Source organism: Panicum virgatum, chromosome 1K (assembly GCF_016808335.1).
Source record: "Panicum virgatum strain AP13 chromosome 1K, P.virgatum_v5, whole genome shotgun sequence".
NCBI lineage: Eukaryota > Viridiplantae > Streptophyta > Magnoliopsida > Poales > Poaceae > Panicum > Panicum virgatum.
Window position 1 is genome coordinate 5,040,689 of NC_053136.1, and position 17,474 is coordinate 5,058,162.

Here is a 17,474-nt window from a genome sequence, read left to right on the forward strand (position 1 = left end):
GTAGTCGCGGAGGAGGTTGGGGAGGACCTCGCGGAGCTTGACCTCGAGGTGCGCGGAGCCCAGGGCGGAGCCGGCGGAGGCGGTGGTGGAGGAGGCGATGAGCTCGCGGAGCTCGTGGATGTAGGTGAAGTGGCTGGCCATGGCCGGCAATCGCCGCTGCCGCCGGAGCGGAAAAAAATACCGGAGAGAGAGAGGGGGATGGGAGAATGAAAAAAAATAGGTGGACAACACATCACCGTCGGGTCATATTACAACCCGGCGGTGATGCTTACGTATCACCGCCGGTTCGTAATACGACCCGGCGGTGATATTGTCGAGAGCATCACCGCCGGGTCGTATTACGAACCGGCGGTGATAGTCTATCACCGCCGGTTCGAAACAAACCGACGGTGATAGGGCGTTGGCAATGATATATTCTGTAGTATATCGTACTTTTTGGGTTTCTAGATGCAACAAAACTATACGATCGAATTGCTATAAGAAAAATAAATGCTGAATTGTAGAACGAAATGGAGAAATACGGGTCTAGATGTCATGTCCCTTATCCTTTTTGCCATTCCACTAAGGGTGTGTTTAGTTCCACCCCGTAAACGCAAAAAAGCCGTAAACGCATTAAAGTGAAAAAGAATCTTGCTAATTTGAAGTACTAAATGAAGTCTATTTATAAAACTTTTTGCATGGATGGGCTGTAAATCGCGAGACGAATCTAATGAGCCTACTTAATCCATGATTTGCAACAGTGATGCTACAGTAACCATCCGCTAATTATTGATTAATCATGGATTAATTAGCATCATTAGATTCGTCTCGCGATTTACAACCCATCTGTGCAAAAAATTTTGTGAATAGACTTTATTTAGTGCTTCAAATTGAGAAGATTCGAAACACAATTTTTTTTTGCGTTTACACCCTACCGAACAAAACACGGCCTAAACCCTTACCGCCTGTGAGGTTTTATTGTGATTCGGAGCTAGCTAGGTCTGCCTGCACGCGTGCATGGGCTTCACACGATGGCATGGCACGCCCGCTTGCATCTGGCGAACGACGACATGATCGACCACCCACTACGAGGGTAAGGACATGTGCAATAGTGCAGATAACTATTGTCTTTTTATCACAAATAGACAGCTGAATCAACAGTTTGTATAATAAACTGTCTGTTTAGTTGTCTACAGAGTAATTAATTCATCTTTTAACACACAAACTCATAGTGATCTAGTATATAATTAATCTTTGTAGCCGTTTTGTTACATACATAAAATACACACAGCATGGCACATATTTTATACATGCAAATAGCCACAACAATAGTCATACCACACGGCACTTCATTTCATACGGCAACAGATACGCACAGCAATTGTCATCAGTTCACATGGCACCTCAGTTCACACAGCAATAGTTAACCAAATCTGACAAGCAAACAAACACTTTTTCAGTTCACAAGGGCGTTTAACTGAATACGAGAAATGAACAGGTAACTAATATTTGCTCATCAGCAAAGATTGCAGAAACGCAAAAGGTCCAATGTCCCAAGCCAAAAGACTTCCCAATTTGTAGAGAATTTTGCAAAGTACCAAGAATGGATTAAAGGTCAATTGGTAAATCTAATACATGCTCTACAATATCATGTACCTATGGATCTCAATTCTGAAGCTTTGCATATTTAATTTAACATCCCAAAATCAATGGAATATTGGAGAATGACTGAAGAAACTGAATCGATGGACACTGCAACTTTCATATATCTAAGCCATGTTCAGATCCTTGCATCATCCAATATTTTAATATGAGTGCTTGAACCAAAGTTGTAGGCCTTGGTACCAGCAGTAATTTTTGTATTTGGAGTTTGAAAAGTTTGGATGCAAAAATTGGAGAGAGATTGCTCTGAATTGTAGTGCAAAATAGCAAGGGCCAAATGAAAAAGAAGCAACTCTCCTCGTGAATTCTCGTGACCTGCTATCCTATCTCATCTATGGTCTCTCTTTCTCAGCTCTCGATGTCTCCTCTCTTTTAGCTTCCGCGTGGGGTAGCTTCTTTGCTCTCCTTCGCCGTGCTTTGCTATCGTGTTCTTCTTTCTCTCCTCCCCCGCGCTCTTCTGCAGATTCGCTGTTCTGTTGCTGCGTCGCCGCCAGCAGGGTGGAGCAGGGAGACGACGGGCGCAGCATTCTCGACGGCCGGATCCGCCCGGTGTGCCGCCGACCGAGGCCACCGTGCGGCGCCTCCGCTCGGTCGCGCCCGGCGCGCCGCGTCGCCGTCAGCTGCCCGTCGGGGCCTCTGCCCAGCCATGACTGGCGCGATTCCTTCCCGCCGGCTGGCTCCGCCCGGTGCGCCGTCTCATCGCCTGGTTAGCCTCGGCACGGAGGAGCTCGTCCAGGGTGCGCGGAGGAGCTCGTCGCAGTCATCGGAGAAGGCGGCGAGGTGGATGGCGCCGAGCTAGTGCACGGCCGGAGCGGAAGACAGCTATTTCTCCCCTCGATTTGTTGGAATCTTCGATTCTTCACACCAAGAATCAGCCACCATACCGGATCCATAGGAGTCGTCGCTTGATGTAGACGAGATGTACAACGGGAGATGACACCGGCGTTTTCGTCTGGGAGCACGGGCCCTCGTCGTCGCCTCGCCTCGTGTGAGACGACGGCGCGGCCGTCTCCAAGCTGAGTGGAGGGTCTTTTTGCAAAAATATTGTTCTGCAGACGGCTTGAGGACGGGCGTTGTACGTGCCATGTTTTGGCCGAGCTCGCCTGCGCCATGCAGTGAATTACGTATCAATTATAACAGCAACTGCCAAGCGCATGGGCAGAAAGGCGGCGAGCACCACACCGATCGCCCGACGTGCTCGCAGTCCCCTCGTCGTCGACGCACCGGCCGCGGCCGGCAGACAGGCCAGCTTGGCTCGCACGGCCGCCCACCGACGCGACGGGCGTCGCCGCGCCGCTGTTAAATGACGCCGCGCGCGCCGCACGCATGCATGTGTCCACGTCTCGCCGAGCCCGTACCGCACCGCACGTGCCCTGATTTTACCGTGCGCGTGCAACGCCAAGGACCAGTGGATCACCACATCCCACACGTGTGCGCTCGCTATGATCGGCCCGTCAGCAGGCCCATGCGGGGACTCGGAGTCGGGCCCAGCAGGCCCGTGCGGAGAGTGGAAATTTGAAAAAGAGCCCACTGGGAAAAGAATAGGCCCAACTGGATCTAATTGTAAAAGGAAAGGCCCAAGTGACGGCGGAGGAAACGAAGCGAAGTAGCGAACCGACCCAAACCAAACCGACAGCGACGGCCGTCAGCAATGCCGCCGTTCCCCGTTCGCTTCCCGCTGCCGCCGTCGACAACCCGCGCCGCCGCGGCCGCCGTCGGGGCCGTGATCGCCGCCGTCGCGCTCCGGCGCTACCTCTCCACCTCCCGCCGCCGGCCGTACGCCTCGGCGGCCATGTCCGCGCTCAGGAGCAGCAGCGCCGCCGCCGGAGCCGCCACCACGCTAGTGGCGTACGGCAAGTCGCCGCAGGACCAGGAGCTCCTGGCCTCGGCAGCAGGGTCCCTCGCCCTAGGGGAGGGCGAGTCGGCCGGGGAGGTCGCCGTCGCGCTCGCCCACGAGGGCGCGGGGTTCGACGCGGGCACGTACATGGGCGCGCTCCGGGCGCGGCGGTTCGGGAGGTGGATGCTCTGGTCGCCGAGGGTCGGCTCCACGCAGGACCTCATCGCGCAGTGAGTGGCTGAGTGCGAATTTGGTTTCAGAGGGGCTTGGGGTTGGGGCTCCCTTTTGTTCTTATCGTGGTTTTGCCTCGGCGTCTGCTCGTGTTTGCAGGAACTTTGCGAAGCTGCCGGTGGGCGTTGTGTGCGTCGCCGACGTGCAGTTCAAAGGGAGAGGTGCGTGTGATAGTGGCATTAACGCGCTCTTGTTTTGTTGCAGTTTTAGTTGAGCTCTTGTTGTGATGAATTTGGAGCTTTGGTTAGCAAGCTCTCTCAAGTTTTAGGCGGATTGATGCTTCCTTCTGTGTCTGATATGATTGATTAAACTGGTGGAACTATCCGTAGCCTGCTGCACAGTTTCTAGGACCAATTGATGGAGAGAAAAAATGCATTGTGGTGATCAATTGTAGAACCAAATAAAAGATGTTTTAATTGATTCCCCCCCCCCCTTTTGCAATTATCAAGATTAGGTGGGTCACGTGTTCTTGACTAAACCAGAATGTGCAAAATATTTCACCGTCCCCTTTTTCTTTCTAGCTACCTAATTATATTGTGCACTGTGGGGGCATTGTGAGGTTAACATTTGCTCATTCCCAATGAACCATGCAGGCAGATCAAAGAATGTGTGGGAATCGCCACCAGGGTGTCTCATGTTCTCTTTCACATCACAGATGCAGGATGTGAGAAAGTTACCCCTCATGCAATATGTTGTTTGTCTTTCCATGACCGAAGCCATCAAAGAACTATGCCATGCTAAGGTTAGTTTATGATTCGGTGTACATTGTGCTTGCTTCTCATTGATTTGCATCATGAATATTTCGTTTAGGCTAATTACTCCCTCTGTTCCAAAATATAACTACTTCTAGCATTCAAATTTTGTCTCACAATATAGCTACTTCTAGCGATAATTATTCTCTTAATTAATGCATGGTAACTAAAGAAGGGTAATATAGACTTTTACTCTACATCCTTAATCTGTCTGAAAAACTTTAGAAGTAGCTGTATAATGGGACAGAGTCACAGAGGGAGTACTGCTGGCATCTGACGCTATCTTTGTGGTAAAACTCAGGAACTACCAGAACTTGATGTAAGAATAAAGTGGCCTAATGATCTCTATCTGAAAGGATTAAAAGTTGGCGGCATTCTATGTACCTCATCTTATGAAGCAAAAGTCTACAATATTTGCACCGGTAAACATACCTTTCCAACTTTGCTGATTCTATAAGCATGTAAGATATTTTCTCACAAGCGCGGGATTCCTTTGATCTTAATCAGGTATTGGTTTAAATGTTGACAATGAGAAGCCTTCAACATGCTTAAATGCTGCGCTTCAACAAGCAAATGCTATATCACCCAGATTGAAACGAGAAGATGTACTGGCATACTTCTTCAATAAATTCGAAAATCTTTTTGAGATCTTCTCAAATCAAGGTATTTTTTCACCATTTTGCAGTCTCTGACCATGTGCTCATTAGAACCATGGTTGTTGGTGTATATGCATAGGTGGTTCCTTTTCTGTTCACAATGAATTTGATGATAAGTTCGTTTTTCCATAGAGATTGATTATTTTCCTAAAACTCACTTAGATGCTGGCAAAAACATGTTTTAAACTTAACTATAATTTCTTTTTATTCCTCGGTGAAGTTTTATACTTAACAATCTCAAATTCCACTGCAGGATTTCAGGCCCTTGAGGAGCAGTACTATAACTCATGGCTTCACAGGTAGGGCCTATTATCTCAGTACCTGTTCATCGGACCTTATTATGAAATTTTTCCTTCAACTACATTTACTACCACTTCAATTTTGAGTGTTCATCGCAAATGTCTGAAGGCAGTGCTTGCAAGTTAATTTTATGCATCTTTATTTGCCACTTCATGTGAATGAGATTTGTGTTTTTCTTTGTAATGTAGTGGCCAGAGAGTTGTCGTACAAGATGCACATGAAGGACAGTCTGTAGGCAGTGTCGTCACTATCCAGGTTAGCACAAAGCAGAAGTATGATGGTGAATACCAATTTCCACTTCTCTAACAGTACTATCGTTTTCAGGGCTTAACACCAAGTGGGTACTTATACGCTATTGGCGAGGATGACAAATCCTATGAGTTGCACCCAGATGGCAACAGGTACTGTTCATTATTCACTTTTTTCCTCATCCATCAATAAGGTTTTGGTCCTATATTCTGTTACTCTGTCTGTACAATGTTCTGTGTGCATCTTATCCCATTTACGTCATCATGGCTATCAGACTGTAACACACCGTTCTTTTTGTCAAGAGTGGCATTTGACATGGTACCATGTGTTTGCAGCTTTGATTTCTTTACTGGATTGGTGAGGAGAAAGATTGAAGCTTAGGGCTTCAATACAATACAATACAATACATAGATATGTTCAACACACTGTACAAATATTAGAAGATGTTACGAATGGAATGTGAACATGTAGGCATCAGCGCCGCCACCTGCATCCCATTATGTACTTCAAAACTTGTTCTTGAAAGAAAGAACAAATATTTGTGTGGAAGTTATGTACAACTGCTTTCAGATACTCTCCAACCTTCCATCTCAGTCTCTGACGGCTCTCCAGGTGCGCAAATAAGGGAAGGAGCAACCAAGACTGAACTACAGGCATGAGTTCAAAGGTCAGGAGGTTAAAGCCGCAATGGCTGAAGACCCTTGAAAAAACCATGGCAAGAGGGCAGGAAAACCATGAAGCGCCTCTGCTCTGCTGCTCGCCGCAATAGCTTCATCTACAGGTTAGGGGCTTGGTGTGTATTTGTATCAGCCATCAGGTTCTACTATAGCTGTGACATTGCCTTAGTTTTTGTTCCTAGCGAGTTGAGTTTTAGAGCTGCAAGTATTATACTGGTTGCTCCAGTGAATTGAGTTGGAAACTGTATTTACATTGAAGCTCAACTTGTTTTGACTACTAACCATATGAAAGGAGATCCCGTCTTTGTATTCATGCTGTTATAACCACTATGCCTCTAGAAAATATGCTTGTAAAGTTGTGGACACTGGATGGTCGGTTTGCTTGTGAAGTTGTACTCATCAGAGCAAAACCTTGTTTGTGGGGTTGATCAAGCCAAATTAGCAAATGCTTAGTGCTAGATTAGGCATCGGGGATTGATATGAGTTGTTGTCTGAAGGGAACCAATGAGTAATCCAATAATATTGGTGTCACTGGCGCATTGGAGTCTTGGTAGCTTGCTAACAAGTTTATAGACTTTCCAATTCAGGCCGCCTCCAACGGGCTAGCTTAGAGCTGGTTTTGATTGACGTGACGGAGGGAGAAATCGCAAGATTCCCTTTGCTAGCGGCGGTTCTGTCGCCTAGCGAGAGCGCTCTCCCCCTCGCACGCACGCATTCTGAGACACTGCTGCTACTGTGCTGGCTGCCTGGCTCGCTCTCCCCCTCGCACACGCGCGCATTCTGAGACACTGCTGCTACTGTGTCGGCTTGCGAAATCGCCAGTGCTAGCGGCAACTGCTGGAGGCCTCAGCGTAGAGAAGCAAGTAGCATTGTACAGGGCCTTGGAGGTCCTTGCCTTTGTGGCTCAAGCTTTACCCTAGTGACAGAGGGAGGCATCATGTGTCGGTGGATGTCCTGATTGGAGAACCCTTAGTGGTGCTCCAATACGAAGTAGGGATAGTCTTGGCGACCATCAATACCACATGTACCTGTTCTGAGTTTGCTTTCTCTCTCATCTCTCTACTTCCACATTTCATTTTTTGTGATGTTTTGAGTGTTTACTTCTCTAGAGTTCCCATATATATAGTTGTCAGGACTGGAACAAAGTTGCAAGCTTCTTTTGTGGTAGAGATAGCTACACTAGCATAGAAACGTTGGGAAGGGTACGTTGCTATGACCCATCCATAGTGCATAAAAGGGAATGAACAGGGGCTGCGTTATTCATTTGCGCCCAATTCATTTCATCATGAACTGTGTCTAGTGTGAAAACAATGGTCGTTTGGACTTGGTAATAACATGCACTATATCCCCAACAAAAAATGGTATTTTGACTGTCAAGAATCACATGGAGAAAATGGCGCACGTGCTCTACAAATTTCATTTTGTCATCTTGTGGATGGCATACATTGACAATTGGTATTGCAACTTTAGTCAATTGACATATTTTGCAGCTGAAGTGGCTACAGTTGCAACTGACGGTATAGCTACAACTACGAGGTATCTGTATTAGCAACAATTTTGCAGGCTTGCATGTTTCTAGCTTGCCCATCTTCTTTCCTCAAACCTCTAGTTGCTCAAGTGGATGCAGTTACAAGTTCTGCACTTCCGTAGCTACAATTTGTCAATGCAGTATATCTTGGTGGCAACAGAGAATCAATATCAGCAAAATATCTTCCCTCTATGGATTGTTCCCTGGTTACTGGCTTGTCAAGAACAGAGTCTGGTATTGCATCAAGAGTCTCCTCCAAGAATGATTCGACTGTCTGCAGCAGAAGCATCTCAAAGTTAGTGGTTTTGCCATTTAAGAACTTCTATTTTAGAAAAGAAATTTGAGATCTACAAGACTATCATTTTCCTCATTTCCATTTACAACTTCAAGATTGATATTACAACTGGTATGTCAAAAGTCTTCGAAAATGCTCATAGGGGTAAGGTTTGTGTACGTGCGTTCATAGGAGTGAGTGTGCGTGCGTTGTGAGTGTCTGAGTTGTATGTGTAATCTAAAAAAAATGGTATGTCCAAAGTTTTGAAGTAATGCATCTTCATTATGTCATTCATTTTTGGGAGACATGATATTGCAGGAATAAGTGTTATAATTTTGTTGACTTACCTTGCAATAGCGCAATGCAGAGTCAGCTTTGCGTTTCCACAGGTTGTTGCCAGGTTCTGAGTGGAACAAGTGTAACAACGGCTGTGCCAAATCAAGTGAGTCTCTTAGCCATTGTCAAGGATAAAAGCAAGTGAGCTGAAATGTATGTAGAACTGCAAAAGGCTAATACAGGTAGCATTAGAATCAAGTTTTGTATTCTGATAAAATACAATACACGAACTTCCAACTGCTACTTCTTGATCAATTGGATGATAATACCATGCAAATTTATAAATTTGCTACATTACTGGAAATGTTTTCCGTGAGTTCATTTGTCAGTGTCCCACGTTTTGAATTCATATTCAGGCATACAGCATAGTCATTTATGATCCAGCAACAAAATTTTGCTGACAATTCTTATTACGAAATAAAAAGGTGCAATACACTATGGTGCGAAATGCACATGAAGTTCTAATACATGACAAAATAAGATAAATGTATCTGAATGGGAACACCGGAAATACAGCCAATTTCTGCAAATGGGATACTTGGATTGCAGTTCTCCACCGGTTAAAGTGACAATGCTCCATTTTATTATAAAATCCAATGGTAACTATCTTACTCATCAAAATGAAACTCATACCTTGACAGCTTGTCTCACGTTTGGCCTGCTGGGGCCATACCGTCCAATTATTGAATCACCATAAACCTGGTAGCTTTTGAGGATCTAAAAAAGAGAGTTCAGCCAAAGGAAGACATAGCTGACAGCTCAAAGCCAAAGAAAGACAAAAGCTTGTAGCTCAAACTAAGTATGTTTAATGCTAAACCTGGCGACGAGAAATGCATCTTGTTGGCTTGCCATAGATTTCCCCATCCACATGCCCTAGCATGTTCCATGGACTGGAAAGATCCACCAAAAGTTAAATCATCAAAGATGATAACGGGCATTGAAATTAGTACTCAAAGCAAATCCTTGCATAAAACGAAAAAAAAATGCAAGAATTTGTAATCTCAAAGCCTAAGAGCGGATCTACATACATTTTTCTTGGTTTAGTTTGCAAGTTGGAGAACAAAATGAAAATGTAGTAAAAGATTTTCAAAGAACATACTTATTATAAGCAGCCCGGCCAACCATTACACCATTTGCACCTTGTCTTATGGATAAACTAACCTGTGATGGAACAAAAGAGTTTTGATCAAACCATCACAGGGCTAAAATTTATTGAAGGTTGAAATGTCAGAATTGCATATTCTTGATTCCTAACAAGGGAGAAAAATGTGTTTAATAGGAGAAAGACTCAGATCTGATATCTTTATCTTCAGTACATGACAGGTTCTAGTTCTCTCCACAATTTTCAGGGTCTAAACCAAAATAATTGAATTCGAAATATTTGTTTTACAACATTGGACCATGAGTTTATTGAACTCGAAAAGTCAACTGCACTTTTTAGCCACAAGAAAAATGACTCACTTTAGAGGTAGCACAAAATGCAATATTCACATCACAAATAGACATACTGACATGAATACCACACCATTCAATGAGGTCTTGGACAGGGGTGGAGCTAACATGCGGGCAAATAGCCGGTTATCCCAGCCAATTGGCCCCATCTATCTGCGAGCTCAGCCCCATTACCCTTGAATCCTTGATGGTGGCGCAGCAGGACCTGCTGCCTGCACGTCCAGTCGGTCAAAACTCAAAACCAAAGGGACTAGTATATGGGGCTATTCCACTATTGTGTCTTGGTGGACATGTGAAGGCCAAGGTCCAACAGTGTGCTAGAACCCAAAGGTGACTGCACCAAAGGGACTAGTATATCAGTATGTGGGGCTATTCCACTATTGCGTTTCGGTGGACATGTGAAGGCCAAGGTCCAACAGTGTGCTAGAGCCCAAAGGTGACTGCACGATATTTCTTCACGGCTCAAACAAAACAAATGGTACTCATCAAGGTAGAGCAGGATTGGTCTTTGGCAACTAAACAAATGGATTAGTTGGCAAGTCATCTACTAGAAAATGTCCGGAGCAACGCTAGAACAAGAAAAATAAAGAAAACATCATCCAGAGCTTTCTTTGCACATCAATGAGCAGCACAATTTGCATCTCGACCAACATGACTAACAGAATCTGAAAAACACCTCATGCTAATCTCCAATATTTCATGCCAAATTTCCACAAAAAAGTTCACCGTTCCTCAACTTCACCAAGTAAATCAAAGTTGATTTGTCCGATTCCAAAAATCAATTTGTGGTCCATCCATAAACGGTACAATTTGTTAATGTTTGATTGGACATTTTAGCAATTTAAACCGATAATAGAGCATAAAAAGTATTTTTATTTAGTAATAATTTTGCATGCACTTTTCTCTATAACTTGTGTGATTGCACGATGTGAATGTGGTCTGTATATTTTTTTTCTTTTGATTTAACTTGTCGCTGGAGTTCACCCCACCTAAATACTTTTCCTGGCTCTGCCACTGGTCTTGGAAGTAGTAACTTGAAAGAATTGAAGCAACACCAGAGAGTGAATTTCACAGTGACCGACTCTTCTGCAGCTAAATGGAGCATTCAATGGTAAGACAAAAGCTTACTTCATCAATGGTAGTGATACCTCCATTTAGAGTAAACTTTACTTGTGGGAAGTCCCGCAGCAATGCAAAATAGTACTCATATCTGCGTTAATGTTGAGAAGAATACAAAATTAAAACCATTACAAGCAACCATGCTGAAAGCTGATATGACACAGAGCATTCAACGCGGGGGTGCTATAGTAAATTCTATCATAGCATTATCTTCTCTATCTAGGTGCCATGGCTAGGACTAACAATTCAGAATTAAGACTTTTCCCATTAGCTACCCAGGTTGGATATGGAAATCTCTTGGATATGTAGACTAAAAATCAGCATCGCAGAAAATAATAATTATGAATGTTTCAATAGTAGTGCTGAAGAAAATAGAAGAAAAAGACAGCAAAATAGCCTCAACATGACTCGATGTATTAATTATCAAGAGATATTAGCGGTGCCCTTGTACAAGTCATGAATATTTCCATGCATATAGATTTTTAAATAATCATATAGATTGGAAAACATACTTCAATGGAGGAACTTTCCGATTTTCTGCAGGACTGAGGCCGTTAAGCAATGCCTTCCGAGCATGAATGATGAAATGCCTAGTTGGTGATTTTGACACAACTTTATCTACAAACTCACCTGGTGAAAACACAACAATGAAGTTAAATGTTAGTCAACAGTATACCATATATTATAATATATCACTATGCCAGCAGAGTAGGGGAAAAGTAACTATCAATAAAGATGAATAGTTGAATCCTCATTAAAAGAATGTAAAACTATTAAAGTAATAGTAATTCTGGCTTCAAGGTTTCTTCTTAATATACTGATACACAGCTCTTCTCGTGTTCGAGAAAAAATTCTGGCTTCAAGGAAGAAAACATTGTTTCCAAAAAGTGAAATCAAAATACATATTTAAAATCATCCAAACATATGATACTGAAAGTACAATGTTGATATCAAATGTATCAGCTGGCAACAAAATCAGAAGATATGGAATTATTGAAGCTATCTAGCATAAGATGAATGAGGAAATCATCAAATTTTGCTGCTTAAGTATGACATGACACTTGAACCATGTGGCACAAGACAGTTTTTTCAAACTTAAATAACAAGGTGCCACCTGCTATGATATTGTTTCAAGTAAATATTAATAGATTTCAAAGTTTGTTTCAACTGAAACTATTTTTATCCAACATTTAGGAAAAGCATGATTCATAGGCCATAACCAGACACTGATCAGACATCAATCAACCACAATCTGCAGCTACCCTCAGTTGATGTACTACATTTCTTTAAAATTCTGGGTATAGCACGAAAAACGAATTGCATTTGCAGCTTATCCCCGTTGCTCATTTTCTTCACATACATGATCCAATAGGGTTTAACCACAAGTCGGAATGTGTATGACCCGGTACGGTACAGCGTAAACTAAACTCAAAAGTCTCATTCTAATATTTGAAAAGCCTACTGAAGATATTCGGAAGTCAAACATGTCTGAAGAAGACTCACATAGTTCTTCATAAGAGTCATGATCATCAACACCAATTCTGCATTTAACGCTTACAGGGACATCGCAGTTGGCTGCAATAGCTGACATAGCATCCCCTACAAACTTCAGAAAACTGAATCAAACATCAAATAAGGACAGAAGGAAAACAGATCACATCTAATTGTGGCCTTGCTATGATGAACTCATGCAGCAAACCTCTGGATCAAGCATTAGTCGAGCACCAAAGCAACCATGACCAGCAACTTTGCCGCTGGGGCAGCCACAACTGACAGAAAAATGGTGTACGAATATATGAATATTAGAATATTCCGCGTGATTATACAAGATAAAACAAGCGAGACTGTTACTTTAGGTTGATCTCATCGTATGAATAAGCATTTGCAAGTTTAGTTGCCTTTGCCAGATTTTCCAGATTACTTCCACCGATTTGCAGCACAATAGGATGTTGGTCCTCAGGAAATGCTAGAAACCTATCCTGCAAATTTCGTCAATAAATATTTGAATCCATCAGCTCCACCCATACGCATTTATATAATGTTCAGGCTCGATAAATAAACTCTTGAAAAGTTGCAAGACAGGACGCTCACCAAGTTATCCTTCTGGTGCACAATAGTCTCGGCGACGACCATCTCCGTGTAGAGCCACGCGTGCCGCGAGATGAGCCGCGCGAGCGTCCGGTAGTGGTTGTCCGTCCAGTCCATCATCGGCGCGACGCTGCAGGGGAACCAAAGCATGGGACACCACGCCACGAGCCAAAGCAGGTCAGCGCCCCCTACATACCTTTTACTCAAGAAGTACCCCACAGCCCTATCTGGCTCCGCTCACCTGAACAATGGAGGGAGGTGCTTCCCCGCTGCCGGCGCGGGGGAGGAGCTCGCCGCTCGGCACGGCCGCGCCCCGGGGTTGCGCGGTGAAAACCGGCCCCGGAATAAGGCCCCGGAGATGCCGGGGGCTAGCGGTGGTGTGACCAGGGCGTGCTTCGCGGCGGACCGCATCGCCATGGCCGTCCCGAGCACCCCCGCGGCTTCCTAGTGCGGCCGCCGCCACCTCTGCTGGGGATACGGTTGCTGCCTTGCTGGTTTGCGAGGGGTGAGTGGGGGTGGCGGTTCGGTCAGGGCCACCGCCCGATCTGAGGCGGACGGTAAAGATTGCGTCTTTGTCTTGACTAGGTGCAAGGAACGCAAGAAATTTTAGTTTGCATTGTATCATTTTTCTGTGGCTGCCTCACGGGTCCCATCTGCTACCCTTATCCCCACAGGAGTCCCAATCAACAAGGTGAGCTCCAATCCCTGGCTCAATGGCGGCTTGCTGCCGCTTACAAGCTGAATTATTTGCGCTCTTTTGATTCTCCTCCTTGGAGGTTATCCCCTAGAAATCTCACCTGCGAGCTTCTTTTTCTAGCTAATCCAGTCCGCTCGGTCTCTCTGCAAGCCCGCACGTCGGCTATGGCGCAGGATGATCCGGTTGTTTCTGCTCAGTGGCTGCACCTGCACCTAGGAGCGCCTGACGTTAAGGTACCTACAAAATTAATTCGTCAACTCTGCATGCTCCTCTTCAGTTAGGATATTTGTTTGCTTCTTTCAGGTACGGAGTAGCATTTTAGGAACAGTTTTGTTCCTCATTTACCATCCAACTATCCCCTATAAGTCTATAATAGTAGCACGTGGAGAACATAAACAGTTTTCCATGGAGCACTATGCACTTGTGAAAGTCTGTCAAATTTATGTTACATCCTTTCATGTCTTGTGTTCTTATTGTGCCCATAAAGAATTATGGAGTCACAGAAGGATGTTTTTTTGTGACTGTTATCTACCTTGTTTTAGGTTTTGGATGCTTCCTGGTACATGCTGGTAGAGAACAGGGATCCATGGGAAGAATACCAGGTTTTCAGAATGAGCTACAACGTGCTTGTCTTTCAAAAGAAAAACTGTAACGTGTTGCATCTCCCTTTTTGAGATAATTCTTGCCGCTAAAGTGTTATGATTCCTCAGGTGGCACATATCCCTGGTGCGTTGTTCTTCAACATAGATGGCATAGTCGATCAGAAAACTGACGTGAGAAATCTTTCAGGATATTTCGATGTTAGCTTAGTTGAAGTAAATAAGCAACAAGTTTTTTCTGGTGCTTTTGATGATTGATTGATATAGCCTTTACTCAAACCTCATGTATTTAAATTTTGTCGCCAACTGACTGGAAGCTTATGTTTCAATTACTTACTGCAAGATGGCCATATAAAGCTTTTTATCTTCTTTTTTCTGAAGCATCACTGTAAGAATACATATGTTGCTCCTATGTAGGATATATGCTGACCCCATGTCATTGTTTCAGTTACCACACATGTTGCCATCAGAAGAGGCTTTTGCAGCAGCAGTTTCTGCGCTGGATATAAAAAACCAGGATAAAGTTATTGTTTATGATGGAAAAGGATTCTTCAGTGCACCTCGTGTTTGGTGGTAAGCAGAATGTTTGGATACGCTTAATCATAATGATGAACCTTACTGAACTTGCTTTTTATACGAGTTGTTGGTAAAAATAATAATAATAAAAATATGTAAAGATGTTGATATTATCAAGGATTCCATTGTCTTCTGTTTGTGTGTATATGCTACCTTGTTCTTATGACTCATCAGTGTACTGGTTTCTTTTCCAAACCAGAGTGACCGCTCATTGCTTTACTCGATTAACATCCTTTACTTATGCACAAGATGATGACTTCATTTATAATTATCAATTAATAGGATGTTTAGAGTTTTTGGGCACAATAAAGTTTGGGTGTTAGATGGAGGTTTACCTCAGTGGCGAGCTTCAGGGTTTGATCTTGGAAGTGCCAACCCTGATGATGCAGTTCTTAAATCCAAAACTGCCAATAAGGCTGTTGAAAGGGTTTATAATGGTGAACTGGTGAGTCGGATATAGCAATGTTGTACTCATGATTGCTCAAAATTCTTTTCGCTCATTGGATAATGACCCTTTTTTTCCCTGTGCAGACAAATACAATCGCATTCAAGACTGAATTTCAGCCTCATCTATATTGGACACTGGAAAAGGCTAGTCCATTTTTCACTTGAAAACTCTAGGCTTGCATGCATAGGCTATAGTCCATTTTCACCTGAAAACTCTAGTCTTCCATGCATAGACCATACAGATATGCATTCAATATGACCGTGGACTAGTGCGTGTGGTTTTTTTTCCATTGCTCCCTTAATGTTTGCTGGAAGCCTGGAACTCCCTAATAATATGGATTATTCAAAAAAAGAGTTATGAAAATTGGCAACTATAAATGAAACCATTATTTTCAATGATTATTCCCTTGCGAAATGAGTTGCTTGATTCATGCAACAGGTCGTGCATAATGTTGCTGCTAAGAACTACCAACAAGTAGATGCCAGATCAAAGGGCAGGTAACATCTTGTACTCTTTATTCGTTAGTAATTCAGACTGTAGCAGTACATTATAAAAGTTCTGGCGGTAACTAAATGTGGCATGCAAAACTCTTATGAACTTTGGTTCGCAAAGACTGTCTTCCAGTTTCAAGCATAAATGAAAAGAGACTTCACCTTTTGTGGATCTGTTAATTGTTAAAATAAATTTCAAATATAAATTCACTGCATAGGCAGATGATGCATGTTTTGTTATTTGATCCTCTTCCTGAATTGCCTGCAGTTTCTTGTTATGCTGAAGAAAACTCCTGGTTTTGAATTCTCAGATTTGATGGTGTAGCACCAGAACCACGGGAAGGAGTAAGAAGTGGACACATACCAGGAAGCAAATGTGTTCCGTTCCCAGAGGTGTATAATTCAAATATTCAGTACATCACATAATACTTGGATAACCATAAATTGCATGCTAAGAAATGATGCTGCTGAACTTGTCCCAGATGTTTGATGGTGCACCAAGGCTTCTGTCCGCTGAAGAGCTGAGGCAAAAGTTTCAGCAAGCAGGTTTGGATTCTTCTGTAGCTAACTTTTCTAATCTGGAACTTGTAATTTCCCATGTTCATTGGCAAGGAAGAAAGCAACAACTTCTTCAAAGTACAAAAATATGAGAAGCAGAACACGACTACATTGATAATTAAACTATATAGGTCACACTTAGAAGCAAATTTGTTTAGGTATATCACATATGTACAGAATGTCTGAAAAGTATGGCAGGCAATAACAATAATAGCAGTGCATTCTATGTTTATCCAGGAATTTCTCTTGACCACCCTATTGTTGTCAGTTGTGGATCTGGCGTGACTGCCTGCATACTTGCTCTGGTCTGGAATCTTCCCCAGTTGTCTTGGATTTTGCCATGTATCTGTGAAGCAATCTCTAATAATATCCTATTTGCAGGGGCTCTATAGAATTGGGAAGCATGATGTTCCAGTTTATGATGGATCTTGGACAGAATGGGAAGCACAATCAGATTCTGATTACCCAATAGCTACCACTGCTGCTGCTTAAAATCCCCAACTCTAAAGAGATGCGAAACAGTCCATCCATCCTGGAGCATTCAGTTTAGAATGTCGGCAAAGATGACATTTCCATGTTACAAGCTTTGCACTTAAACAAAGGCAAAGCTTATAAGGGCAAGAAATGCCCAATATGATCTATGTTGTCCTGTGACAGAAAGAGATAAAGAGAACATGAAGCAGGGACAGAAAGTGCACCCTTGCCCATTCTTGTGACCCTATTGTCAGCATCAAACTTATGGTTGACATATACTAGCGTCATTGTATTTACCATACAGATTATCATGCTCACGATATTGCAGCTAAATGAGTTAAGCATGGCAAATTCTTGTTTTTGGATCATAATATGATGATTAATGTATGAGAGTTTCAACTCTCATAGCAATTTTTATTTTGCAAAGTCGATTAAATTGGATATGGAAATTGTTTTCTTCTGAGTTCTAAATGAGCAATTGAGAGGAGTCA

At 43.3% G+C, this 17,474-nt stretch overlaps 3 protein-coding genes across 10 annotated transcripts; 2 read left to right on the forward strand and 1 right to left on the reverse strand.

Moving 5' to 3' along the window:
• The first annotated feature begins 3,236 nt into the window (after positions 1 to 3,236).
• Positions 3,237 to 6,670, forward strand: LOC120661515 (biotin--protein ligase 2-like). Of its 3 annotated transcripts, XR_005669974.1 has the most exons (10): positions 3,247 to 3,708; positions 3,809 to 3,870; positions 4,303 to 4,451; positions 4,763 to 4,883; positions 4,969 to 5,124; positions 5,371 to 5,416; positions 5,606 to 5,672; positions 5,742 to 5,818; positions 6,002 to 6,133; positions 6,279 to 6,667. XR_005669974.1 is itself a non-coding variant. In XM_039940442.1 (9 exons), exons 1-9 carry the CDS (start codon positions 3,293 to 3,295, stop codon positions 6,045 to 6,047), a joined length of 1,140 nt encoding a protein of 379 aa, XP_039796376.1. In that variant the 5' UTR covers positions 3,237 to 3,292; the 3' UTR covers positions 6,048 to 6,670. The 3 variants fall into 3 exon arrangements, 2 of the variants coding, with proteins under 2 accessions (XP_039796376.1, XP_039796470.1); XM_039940442.1 differs by having other exon boundaries at positions 3,237 to 3,708; positions 6,002 to 6,670; XM_039940536.1 differs by lacking the exon at positions 6,002 to 6,133 and having other exon boundaries at positions 3,248 to 3,708; positions 6,279 to 6,670.
• Positions 6,671 to 7,686: 1,016 nt separating this feature from the next.
• Positions 7,687 to 13,687, reverse strand: LOC120661331 (tRNA-dihydrouridine(20/20a) synthase-like). Of its 3 annotated transcripts, none has more exons than XM_039940198.1 (12): positions 13,382 to 13,687; positions 13,144 to 13,270; positions 12,904 to 13,031; positions 12,752 to 12,821; positions 12,556 to 12,658; positions 11,565 to 11,682; positions 11,062 to 11,143; positions 9,581 to 9,642; positions 9,299 to 9,371; positions 9,115 to 9,198; positions 8,493 to 8,573; positions 7,687 to 8,145 (listed from the first exon to the last, which is right to left on the reverse strand). In XM_039940198.1, the coding sequence occupies exons 1-12, from the start codon at positions 13,555 to 13,557 to the stop codon at positions 7,957 to 7,959; spliced, it is 1,293 nt and encodes a 430-aa protein (XP_039796132.1). In that variant the 5' UTR covers positions 13,558 to 13,687; the 3' UTR covers positions 7,687 to 7,956. The 3 variants fall into 3 exon arrangements, with proteins under 3 accessions (XP_039796132.1, XP_039796205.1, XP_039796271.1); XM_039940271.1 differs by having other exon boundaries at positions 8,493 to 8,548; positions 13,382 to 13,620; XM_039940337.1 differs by lacking the exon at positions 7,687 to 8,145 and having other exon boundaries at positions 8,502 to 8,644; positions 13,382 to 13,622.
• On the forward strand, positions 13,688 to 17,400 carry LOC120661684 (thiosulfate/3-mercaptopyruvate sulfurtransferase 1, mitochondrial-like). 4 transcript variants are annotated; one of them, XM_039940707.1, is made up of 12 exons: positions 13,688 to 13,831; positions 13,958 to 14,070; positions 14,380 to 14,439; positions 14,548 to 14,610; positions 14,885 to 15,009; positions 15,295 to 15,457; positions 15,544 to 15,603; positions 15,899 to 15,957; positions 16,263 to 16,344; positions 16,434 to 16,497; positions 16,747 to 16,814; positions 16,891 to 17,354. In XM_039940707.1, exons 2-12 carry the CDS (start codon positions 14,002 to 14,004, stop codon positions 16,999 to 17,001), a joined length of 924 nt encoding a protein of 307 aa, XP_039796641.1. In that variant the 5' UTR covers positions 13,688 to 13,831; positions 13,958 to 14,001; the 3' UTR covers positions 17,002 to 17,354. The 4 variants fall into 4 exon arrangements, with proteins under 4 accessions (XP_039796641.1, XP_039796779.1, XP_039796567.1 ...); XM_039940845.1 differs by having other exon boundaries at positions 16,727 to 16,814; positions 16,891 to 17,351; XM_039940633.1 differs by lacking the exon at positions 13,688 to 13,831 and having other exon boundaries at positions 13,837 to 14,070; positions 16,891 to 17,400.
• The last annotated feature ends 74 nt before the right edge of the window (positions 17,401 to 17,474 follow it).

What these genes read in the sequence shown, in the direction of transcription:
- LOC120661515 (XM_039940442.1), top strand. Translation starts at nt 3,293, where the DNA reads ATGCCGCCGTTCCCCGTTCGCTTCCCGCTGCCGCCGTCGACAACCCGC. An exon ending in CGTGCAGTTCAAAGGGAGAG is followed by an intron (nt 3,871 to 4,302) that starts GTGCGTGTGATA and finishes TGAACCATGCAG; the next exon opens with GCAGATCAAAGAATGTGTGG. An exon ending in TGAGATCTTCTCAAATCAAG is followed by an intron (nt 5,125 to 5,370) that starts GTATTTTTTCAC and finishes ATTCCACTGCAG; the next exon opens with GATTTCAGGCCCTTGAGGAG.
- LOC120661331 (XM_039940198.1), bottom strand. Translation starts at nt 13,557, where the DNA reads ATGGCGATGCGGTCCGCCGCGAAGCACGCCCTGGTCACACCACCGCTA. An exon ending in GACTAATGCTTGATCCAGAG is followed by an intron (nt 12,659 to 12,751) that starts GTTTGCTGCATG and finishes AGTTTTCTGAAG; the next exon opens with TTTGTAGGGGATGCTATGTC. An exon ending in GATGCATTTCTCGTCGCCAG is followed by an intron (nt 9,199 to 9,298) that starts GTTTAGCATTAA and finishes TCTCTTTTTTAG; the next exon opens with ATCCTCAAAAGCTACCAGGT.
- LOC120661684 (XM_039940707.1), top strand. Translation starts at nt 14,002, where the DNA reads ATGGCGCAGGATGATCCGGTTGTTTCTGCTCAGTGGCTGCACCTGCAC. An exon ending in TAGGAGCGCCTGACGTTAAG is followed by an intron (nt 14,071 to 14,379) that starts GTACCTACAAAA and finishes ACCTTGTTTTAG; the next exon opens with GTTTTGGATGCTTCCTGGTA. An exon ending in AGTGCACCTCGTGTTTGGTG is followed by an intron (nt 15,010 to 15,294) that starts GTAAGCAGAATG and finishes ATCAATTAATAG; the next exon opens with GATGTTTAGAGTTTTTGGGC.